The 11,173-nt window shown below is 43.6% G+C and overlaps 1 protein-coding gene and 1 non-coding gene across 2 annotated transcripts; one reads left to right on the top strand and one right to left on the bottom strand.

The window, feature by feature from the left end:
* Positions 1 to 5,337: 5,337 nt before the first annotated feature.
* On the bottom strand, positions 5,338 to 6,474 carry LOC119925445 (olfactory receptor 14I1-like). The gene is made up of 3 exons (XM_038743571.1): positions 6,212 to 6,474; positions 5,517 to 5,524; positions 5,338 to 5,417 (listed from the first exon to the last, which is right to left on the bottom strand). The coding sequence occupies exons 1-3, from the start codon at positions 6,472 to 6,474 to the stop codon at positions 5,338 to 5,340; spliced, it is 351 nt and encodes a 116-aa protein (XP_038599499.1).
* Positions 6,475 to 7,695: 1,221 nt separating this feature from the next.
* Positions 7,696 to 7,833, top strand: LOC119926043. Its single transcript, XR_005449960.1, has one exon. It is a non-coding gene; the product is annotated as a small nucleolar RNA SNORA7 (small nucleolar RNA).
* The last annotated feature ends 3,340 nt before the right edge of the window (positions 7,834 to 11,173 follow it).

The raw sequence follows: 11,173 nt of genomic DNA, 5'->3' as shown, positions 1-11,173 counted from the left end.
CTCTTTCACCAACCCAGTCCATGCACTTTGCTCCTCCGGTGCTAACCATCTCTCTGTGCCTTTATTTCTCCTGTCTTGCCGTGAACCTGTCTCATGTCCTGCCTCTGGCCTGGAACGCCTTCCCTCCTCAAATCTGACAGGCAATTATTCTTCCCTCTGTTCAAAGCCTTACTGAAGGCACATCTCCTCCAATAGGCCTTCCCAGATTAGTCGCCCTCTCTCTTCTTCCCCCACTCCCTTCTGCTTCACCATGACTTGTTCCCTTTGCTCTTCTTGCCCCACAGCACTTTTGTACATAAATGCTTAGTACAGTGCTCTGCACACAGTAAGAGCTCAATGAATATGATTGAATGAATATCCCTAATTCATTCATTTTTATTGATGTCTGTCTCCCCCCTCTAGCCTGTAAACTCAATGTGGGCAGGGACTGTGTCTGTTTATTGTTGAACTGTATATTCTCAAGTACTTACTATAGTGCTCTGTACACAGTATATGCTCAGTAAATATGATTGAATGAATGAGTGAATTAAAAAAACTTTCTCCTCGTATTTCATTTGGGAGGCACTGAGGCCAAGTGGAAAGAGCAAGGAGAGCCAGAGGACACAGGTTCTAAACCTGGTTCTTCCATTAGCCTGCTGTGGGACCTTGGGCAAGCAAGGTAACTACTCTGACTCAGTTCTGTTCTCTGGAAAATGGGGATAAAACATCTCTTCTCCCTCCCACTTAGGTACTGGACCCCGTGTGGAATAGGAACTGTGTCTGATTGGAGTCTTCTGCTCCTTTCTCCACAGGGATATTTTCATTGTTATTATTTTTTTTTCATTATTATGGAATTTGCTAAGCACTTAATGTGTGAAAAGTGCTGCAATAAGCGCTCGGGTAGATAAAAAGTAATTAAGTCAGACATAGTCCCTGTCCCATGTTGGGGTCGCAGTCTAAGTAAGAGGGTGGACTGGTATTGAATCTCGACTTTACAAATGAGGAAGCTGAGTCACAGAACTGTCGTATATGGGATTCATGGTCTACTAATAACAATAATGATGGTATTTGTTAAGCACTTACTTTGTGTCAAGCATTGTTCTAAGTGCTGGGGTAGATGAAGCTAATCAGGTTGGACACAATACCCATCCCACATAGGGCTCACAATATTAATGCCCATTTTATAGGTGAGGTAACTGAGGCCCAGAGAATTGAAATGACTGGCCCAAAGTCACACAGAAGACAAGTGTCTGAGTGGGATTAGAAGCCAGGTATTTCTGAATCCCAGGCCCGTGCTATATAAACTAGGCTATGCTGCTTCTTGCTTCTAATTAGGATGGAGTACGATGTAATCCCCATTTTACGGATGAGGAATCTGAGGCCTGTTAAAGTGACTTGCCCAAGGTCACAATGCAGCTAAATGGCAGAGCTAGGATTAGAACCCAGGTCCTCTGACTCCTAATTCTATGTTCTTTCCCTTAGGCCAAGCTGTTTCTTTTGTTTAGATTGTTTTAAATTGGTATGCAACTGTCAATTCCTTATGTTGTTGTAGGCTTCTTATTATGAGAAGCAGCATGGCCTAGTGGCAAAAGCATGGGCTTTGTAGTCAGAAGAAATGGGTTCTAATCCTGACTCCACCACTTGTCTGCTTTGTGACCTGATGGAAGTCACTTAACTTTTCTGTGCCTAAGTAACCTCATCTGTAAAATGGGGAGTAATTAATATGGTGAACCCCATGTGGTGTAAACTTGTTGTGGGCAGGGAATGTCTGTTTATTATTATGCTGTACTTTCTCAAGCTCCAAGTACAGTGCTGTGCAAACAGCAAGCACTCAATAAATAGGATTGAATGAATGATTAAATGAATGACAAGAACTGTGTCCAACCTGATCACCTGGTATCTACTCCAGAACTTAGAAATAGTGCTTGGCATACAGTAAGCGCTTAACAAATACTATCATAATCATTATTACTATCACTTCTCTATTTTTGTGTTTCACCAGTTCTCCTCTCCCTCATTTTATACTTAAATTCTGAGTCCCTTAGGGCTGGGTGGCATGTCTAATTCCCACCTGAATAGTCACTCCCAGTTTATTGCAATACAGTGCACAAAGTAAGCATGTAATAAATACTATTACTATGACTACTAGTATTATTCCAATGTAGTGCTTTGGCACAGAGTAGTGCTTTATTGACAATGCCAATAGTAATAGCATGGCTTGGTGGAAAGAGCATGGGCTTGGGAGTCAGAGGACATGGGTTTTAATCCAGCCTCTGCCACTTGTCTGTTGTGTGTCCTTGGGCAAGTCATTTAACTTCTCTGTGTCTCAGTTCCCTCATCTGTAAAATGGAGATAAAAAGTGTGAGCTCCATGTGTGACAACCTGATCACCCTTTATCTACACCAGCGCTTAGAACAGTGCTTGGCACATAGTAAGTGCATAACAAATGCTATCATTATTAATAGTCGTTATGATAATCGTCATCATTATTGAAGTTACCGTGCATCCTGAAAAATGTCTTTATTTTCCCGTCAGAATCTGTTCTCCCTTTCCTCTATTTACTCCCTTCAAGGATGCAACCATGTAATTGGTTATCCATACTGATTCCTCAGGCAATGAGTCCTTAACAAGCTCCAAGGGCCAGGATATGGGTTTTAGACATGGAAAAATGATGCGATTTCTACAGCATGGAGTAGTGGATAGAGCATTGGCCTGGGAGCCAGAAAGTCATGGGCTGTAATCACAGCTCCACCACTTGTCTGCTGTGTGACCTTGGGCTAGTCACTTAGGTTTTCTGAGCTTCAAGTAACTCATCTGTAAAATGAGGATTGAGACTTTGAGCCCCACATGAAACAGGGACTGTGTGTAACCCGATTTGCTTGTCTCCACCTCAGTGCTTAGTGTAGTATCTGGCACATAATAAGTACTTAACAAATACAATAATTCTATTTACTATCATTACTAAACTCATGAATACTTCTGATCTCACCCCTTTTCCTCCCCACAGATTAGAATGCTGTGTGGACTAGATAAGCAGCATGGCTAAATGGAAAGGATCAGAGGCTCTTATTAATTGCTTGCTGTGTGACCTTGGGGAAGTCACCTCACTTCTCTGTGCCTCAGTTATCTCATATGTAAAATGGGGATTCAATTTCTGTTCTCCCTCGTATTCCATGCTCCCCTTTCCCACATAGCTAGACCCTCCAGAAACTCTCCCAGGAAAGTGGAATTCTGTGTCCCTTGCTCCAAAGAGAATCAATTAATCTGTCATATTTATCGAGTGCTTACTGTATGTAGAAGACTGTGCTAAGCACTTGGGAGTGGACAATGCAACAGAATTGATGGACACATTCCTGGCCCACAACAAGCTTACACTCTACAGGGAAGAAAGTGCTCTCTCTTTTCAGCACTGTGATTCTCCCCAAAATGGCCCTCAGGATCTGCTACCAAGATTCCTGAATTAATCAATCAATCAATCAGTCAGAAAGATTCCTGAATTAATCAATCAATCAATCAGTCAGACACTTGTATTTATTGAGCTCTTACTGTGTGCAGAGCCCTGTATTAAGCACTTGGGAGAGTACAATACAACAGAGTTGCCTGACAAATTCCCTGCCCACAATGAGCTTATAGTCAAGAGGTGGAGACAGACTTTAATAGAATTGAATAAATTACTGAAATGTGCATAGGTGTGTGAGGCTGAGGGTGGGGTAAATAACAAGTGCTTAAAGGGTACAGATCCAAGTGATTGGGTGATGCAGAAGGGAGAGGGTGTTGGGGACAAGAGTTGGTCTTCTGACGCAACCATCACACACATCATTATTGGAACACCTCCTTCCCTCTCCTCAGGTACAGGAACTTTATCTAATTCCTATCTGTGTATTATCTCCCATGCTTCACTGTAGTGCTCTGCACACAGTAAGTGCTTAATAAATATTATTACTACTATTAAAAAAGGACTCAATCGGGTAAGACCTCTTGGAGGTGATGTACTTTTAGTAACGCTTTGAGAACGGGAAAAATTATTGTCTGTTGACTATTAAGAGGGAGGGCTTTCCAGTCCAGAGGCAGGACACGAGCAAGGGGTTGGCGGTGAAATAGATGAGATTGAGATACAGTAAGCAAATTGACCTGAATGATGTCAACAGGTTCCTTGGTCACCTCAATTCACGCTCAACAACTGTTCATTAGTAATAATAATGATGGTTATTGTTAAGTGCTTACTATGTGCCAAGCACTGTTCTAAGTATTGGGATAAATATGAGATAATCAGTTGTCCCACGTAGGGCTCACAATCTTAATCCCCATTTTACAGATGAGGTAACTGAGGCAAAGAGAAGTGAAGTGACTTAACCAAGGTCACAGAGCAGACAAGTGGTGGAGTTGGGATTAGAACCCATGATTACTGACTCCCAAGCCCGTGATCTGCCACTAAGCTACACTGCTTCTTACGTGATATTTGCTAAATGCTATGTACCAAACACTGTACTAACCACTGGGATAGATTGTCATTGTCATCAGGTCAGGCACAGTCTCTGTCCCTTAAATTCTTTAAATGATTTTTGTTAAGTCCTTATTATGTGCCAAGCACTGTTCAAGGCGCTGGGGTAGATACAAGTCAATTAGGTTGGACATAGTCCCTGTCCCTCATGGGACTAATTTTCCCATTGTACACTCATTCTGGATCTACCCTCGTTTCAGAGTTTCCTACTGAGTGCTGGGGTAGATACAAGATAATCAGGTTGGACGGAGTCCATGTCCCTTATGGAGCTCACAGACTTAATTTCCATTTTAGAGATGAGGGAAGCTGAAGCTGAGATAACTTAAGTGCCTTGTCCAATTTCAACTGTTTTTTAAATTTACTGGTATTTGTTAAGCACTTACTGTGTGATTGGCACTGTATTAAGCATTGGGGAAGAAACAAAATAATCAGATTGGACACATTCCATGTCCCACATGGGATTTATAGTCTTAATCTCCACTTTACAGGTAAGGTAACTGAGGCACAGATTAAATTGTGACTTGGCCTAGTGGAAAGAGCATGGACCTAGAATTCAGAGGATCTGAGCTCTAATACTGGTTATTCCACTTACCTGTTGTGTGGCCTAGGACAAATCCCTTCACTTCTCTGTGCCTCAATTCCCTCTTCAGGAAAATGAGCCCCATGCAGGACAGGGACTGTATCAAACCTAACTGACTTGTATCTATCCCAGAGGCTAGAACAGTGTTTTACACATAAGAGCTAAGCAAATACCTTAAACAAATTTGTTTTCCCTCCTACTTAGACTGTGAGCCCTATATGAGGACCTGATTATCTTATATCTACAACCGGTGCTTCGAACTGTGTTTGGCATACAGTCAGAGTTTAACAAATTCCATAATTATTATTAAGAGGTGGAGCAGATCACCAGGAGGAAAACGTCCAGAGACACCAGAACCTGGAGGGAGATGTGGAATCCCTCCTGCATTCCAAGGAGCCGATGGATTCAGACCACTATTCTGAAACTGAGCCATCTTCAATAACTGTGCAAAGATGCTGATATTTCTGTGCAGGTGGTCCTGAATGAGTGTTAATTTTCCCCCATATGAGCCTCCCCAACGCCACCTTCATGTCCCTGTTCCTCAGGCTGTAGATGAGGGGGTTCAGGGTGGGGGGCACCATCATGTAGTACAAGGACACCAGCAGGTCTAGCATGGACGGGGAGTCAGAGAGCGACCTGAAGTAGGAGAAAAATCCAAAGAGAAAAAGGATTATGATGGCAAGGTTGGGCAGACAGGTGGCAAAGGTTTTGGATCGACATTCTACAGTTGGAATCTTCAAGATGACGGAGAAGACGCAGATATATGAAACGCCAGTGCCTAGAAGGCACCAGAAGTCCAAAACAATACTCTTGATGATGGGCACAACCTCTCCGTAGGTTTGTTGAGAGCAGTATATGAGGAGCAACTGAGGAATGTCACAGTAGAACTGATGGGTGTAATTGGACCTACAGAAGGAGAGAGAGAAGGTGCCGGCTGCATGTATCACCGTCGTCAGGCTCCTGAAGAGTCATGATGCAGGGGCCGTCTTCCCAGAGGCCCCTCAGTCCATGATGACATCATAGCGCAGGAGGTGATAGATCGCCACATAGCAAAGGACATCGCTGTGAGGATGAACAGCTCTGCAGACAAAGAGAAAAGCTAAAGGAAGACCTGAAAGAGGCAGTCTAAGAAAAAGATGGACTTTGTGTACTTCGTGTCAGTCAACAGGTTGATGATGGATTTGGGGATGGTGACTGAGATGATGAAGAGATTGAGGATGGACAGGTTCCTGAGGAAGACGTACATGGGGGTGTGGAGGCGCAGTTCATGGGCTGTGACGGCGATGATAAGGAGATTTCCCGCCAGGGCCACAAAGTAGAACAGGAGGAACAGCACATAGTGGACCAGAGGCATCTCCCAGACCTCTGAGAAACCCAGGAGGAGGAATTCCGTCACCATCATGTGATTGCTCATTTCCTTGGTGATCTGAATCTCTCCCTGAAGAGAAAAAAAATCAGAGATGTGGATCAACTCTTAAGCATCAAGTGTTCCTAGTGGCAGATTATTTTTGTGGTATTTGTTAGGCAATTACTGCTCTAAACACTAGGGAAGATATATATTAATCAAGTCGGATAAAGCCCCTGTCGCACGTGGTGCTCACAGTATAAGTAGGAGGAAGAACAGGTGTTGAACACCCATTTTACAGTTGAGAAAACTAAGGCACAGAAAAGTGAAGTTATTTGCCCAAGGTTACAAAGCAAACAAGTGGCCAGGATTAGAACCCAGGTCCTCTGGCTCCCAGGCCCAGGCTCTTTTCCAGGCTCCCAGACCTCACTGCTTCTCAAAAGCTACTTAAAAGAAGTCTCTGAGCATCAAAGCTCTGCTCATCTTAAAACAGTTACAGTAGATGGAAGATATATGGAGAGTGGACAATAGCAGAATATAAAAAGAGTTGACAGGTGGAGAATTAAAATTGAGAAACTGAGAACAGGGAGGGCAGAAGAAATATTTTTAAGGACACGGCAAAACCAAGCTTCAGACTATATTGCATCCCAACTGAAAACTGGGTGTCTGCTACTGAAGATACAACAGAACAGAATCTTGCAATCAAGAAAGGAGCTGCTCCCTTCACACCAAAACTTTGTAAGACATGAGAGACAACGAAGCAAATGAGATAACAGCACAAGTTACTGCAATCACTAAACATGACAACACATTCAGGGAATGTCTTTTTGTGCATACAGCTTGGACTGTGGATTTTACATTGTCCTTTTCAGTTAAACAAGCACTCGTAGGGAAATTTTGCCATCGATGGTGCCTGCATTCAAGGAGGTAACAAGCAGTGATAGAAGATAGTAGTAGTAGTAGCAGCAGTTATAATTATAATGATATTCGTTAAGCACTTACTATGTGCCAATCACTGTACTATACCCTAGGACACATACAAGATAATCAGTTCCCACGTGGAGTTCACAGTCCAAGTAGAAGAGAGAACAAGTATTGTATCCCCATTTTGCAGATGACAGAACTGAAGTACAGAGAAATTAAGTGACTCACCCAAAGCAATCCAGAAGACTAGTGGCAGAACGAGGATTAGAAGCCGGATCCTCTCACTGCCAGCCCCATGCTCTTTCCATGAGACCACACTGTGTTTTCATAGCAGTAATTATCTTTATTCAGCTCTAACATTGGATCCCCCTCTCAGGATCATACCTGGAGAGTTTCCAGTATTCTACAAGTCTCAGCTATGGGAGGGAGAGTCAAGCAGAGGCCTACCCATTTCATTCCTAGCTTGAACAGTGGCTAGCGAGTGAAAGGCAATCTGCTACAAGTCAAAACTCATCTGTGCTGGGCTGCAGTGGCATGAGAGAGAGTCGAGGGTGAAGACTCAAGTTTACTGCATTACTGAAGGCAGTGGTAAACCACTTCCATATTTTTTAAAAGAAAACTATATGAATACACTCACAGAACGATTGCAGATGGAGAATGGGGAGTTCTGGGAGAGATGTGTCTATGGAGTCTTTATGGGTCAGAGGCCACTCAACAGCATAAGACTAGATAAGACAATCTTGAATCTGCCACTTTGCTGCGTGACCTTGAGCAAGTCATTTGATTTCTCTGGGCCTCAGTTACCGCATTTGTATAATAGGGATTAGGACTGCAATTCCCAAGTTTGACATGGACTGTGTCTAACCTGATTAGCTTCTATCTATGCCACCACTGAGTCCAGTGCCTGAAACATAGTAAACACTTAACAAATACCATGAAAAAAACAACCTCACATACTTGTAATACACATTGCTACTCGCAATTCACATTACTAAAGCAGTAGATAAAGTGCAACAAAAGCATATGATGTGTTCCTTGCCCACAAGCAACTTACAGTAAAATAGGGGAAGAGTCAAGTATTAACACTCAGGCAAAACAGTGTTCTGGAGGCTACCTGCTTCTTGCCTATTAGTATCTTAAAGAAACCTTTAGAAACGGGATACCAAATGCAGAGGTGCAATGTCAAAGCAGTGGGAGGAGAGGGAATGATTCCTTTTGGAGAGGAGGCAGAGGTGGAGGATGGACAGGTGCTTGGGGAAGAAATACACTGGGGTGTGGAGGCACTGGTCTAGAAGGGTGATGAGGAGATTCCCCATCAGGGACGCCAGGTAGACCGGGAGGAACGGCGTGCCATGGACCAGCTACAGCTCCCAGACCTCTGAGAACCCCAGGACCAGGAAGTCCATCTCTTTGGTGATGCTGGTCATCTCTTAGGGTGTGTGATTCACTAGCTGTTTTCGAGAAGAAGTAGGAAAGAAAGTGAACCAACACTAGTTATGTATTGTGTATGTATATGAGTTTTGTGTGGTACCAAAAATCAAATATCAAGACAGGAATCAAAGATGAAAGGTCCTGAAATGTGGTACATGATAGAAGCCACAGAGCATATGCCATCAATCAATCAGTCAATCAATCTAGCAATCAAACTGAGTGCTTACTGTTTGCAGGTCATGTACTTAGCACTTGAGAAAGTACAGTACTTCAGAGCTAGTAGACATGTTCCCTTCCCACAGTGAGTTTACAGTCTAGAGGAGAAACACATTAATATACACAAATAATTTGTAATATTTAATTTGCATATCTCAAGCAATCAGTACAATATAACGAAGTTGGTGGAATTGGTCCCAGCCCACAGTGAGCTTACAGTTTAGAGAGGGAGAAAAACAATAATTTAAAACAATTACAGATATTGCTGTAAGCCCTGTGGGGCTAACGTAGGGGTGAATAAAGGGAGAAAATCAAAGTGCAAGGGTGGCGTAGAAGAGAGTGGGTGGAAAGTACAGGAGGGCTTAGTTGGGGAAGACCTTTTGGAAAAGATGTAGTTTTAATAAGGCTTTGAAGTTGGGGAGGGTGATCGTCTGTTGGATATGAAGAGGACGGGCGTTCCAGGCCAGAGGCAGGATGTGGGTCAGAGGTCAGAGATGAGATAGATAAGTAGGTTGGTACCAGTGGAGCAAAATACATTCATTTTTACATTTAATTGTATTTATTGAGCCCTTACCGAGTGCAGAGCACTGTACCAAGTGCTTGGAAAATACAGTTCAACAATAAAGAGAGACAATCCCTGCCCACAGTAGGATTACAGTCTAAAACAGGGGAGACAGACATCAAAACAATTAAACAGGCCTCAATGGATAGGATCAATATAAATAAATAGAATTATAGATATGTACATATGTACTCGAGTTCTGTGGGGTGGAGGGGTAGAGCAAAGAGAGCGAGTCGGGGTGATGGGAAGGGGAGAGGGGGCTGGAAAAAGGGGGCTTAGTCTAAGAAGGTCTCTTGGAGGAGGTAAGCCTTCAGTAGGGCTTTGAAGGGGGGAGTGTGATTGGTGGATTTGAGGAGGGAGGGCGTTCCAGGCCAGAGGTAGGACGTGGGCCAGGGGTCGATGGCAGACAGGCTTGAACAAGGTCCATTGAGAAGGTTAGCATCAGTGGAGTGGAATGTATGAGCTGGGATGTAGAAGAAGGGAAGGGAGGTGAGGTAGGAGGGGACAAGGTGATGGAGAGCTTTGAATCCAATAGTGAGGAGTTTTTCCTTGATATGGAGGTTGATAGGCAACCACTGGAGATTTTTGAGGAGGGGGTTGACATGACCAGAACGTTTCTGTAGAAAGATACTCCGGGCAGCGGAGTGAAGCACTGAAGTGGGGAGAGACAGGAGGTTGGGAAGCCAGAAACGAGGCTGATGCAGTAATCCAGTCAGGATAGGATGAGTGATTGTATTAACGTGGTAGCGATTTGGATGGAGAGGAAAGGGCAGAACTTGGCAATGTTGTGAAGGTGAGACATGCAGGCTTGATGACAGAATGGATATGTGGGGTGAATGAGAGATTGGAGTCAAGGATTACACTAAGGCTGAGGACTTGTGGGACAGGAAGGAAGGTAGTGCCGTCCACAGTGACAGGAAAGTCAGGGAGAGGACAGGGTGTAGGAGGGAATATAAGGAGCTCTGTGTTGGACATGTTGAGTTTTAGGTGGCAGAAGGACATCAAAGTAGAGGTGTCCTGAAGGCAGGAGGAGATGCGAGCCTGGAGGGAGGGAGAGAGAACAGGGGAGGAGATATAGATTTAGGAATCATCCATCTAGAGATGATTATCCAAGTAGAGATGATAGTTAAAACCATGGAAGCGAATGAGTTCACCAAGGGAGTAAATGTAGATGGAGAATTGAGGGGCACCAAGAGCTGACCCTTGAGGAACCCCTACAGTTAGAGGATGGGGGGAGGAGGAGGAGCCAGCAAAGGAGACAAAGAATTAACGGCCAGAGAGATAAGAACAGAACACAGAGAGGATGGGGTCAGTTAACCCACAATTGGATAACATGTTCATTCATTCATTCATTCATTCATTCATTCATTCATTCGTATTTATTGGGCGCTTACTGTGTGCAGAGCACTGTACTAAGCTCTTGGGAAGTCCAAGTTGGCAACGTATAAAGACGGTCCCTACCCAACAGCGGGCTCACAGTCTACAAGGGGGAGACAGAGAACAAAACAACACATATTAACAAAATAAAATAAATAGAATAGTAAATATGCACAAGTAAAATAAATAGAGTAATAAATCTGTACAAACATATATACAGGTGTTGTGGGGAGGGGAAGAAGGTAGGGCGGGGGTATG

The sequence above is a fragment of the Tachyglossus aculeatus genome, chromosome 3, assembly GCF_015852505.1.
Source record: "Tachyglossus aculeatus isolate mTacAcu1 chromosome 3, mTacAcu1.pri, whole genome shotgun sequence".
Lineage (NCBI taxonomy): Eukaryota > Metazoa > Chordata > Mammalia > Monotremata > Tachyglossidae > Tachyglossus > Tachyglossus aculeatus.
Note: the sequence above shows the minus strand (reverse complement) of the source record. Positions and strands in the feature narration are given on the sequence as shown.

Excerpts from the sequence above, each read along its gene's own strand:
- LOC119925445 (XM_038743571.1), bottom strand. The coding sequence starts at position 6,474 with ATGAGCAATCACATGATGGTGACGGAATTCCTCCTCCTGGGTTTCTCA.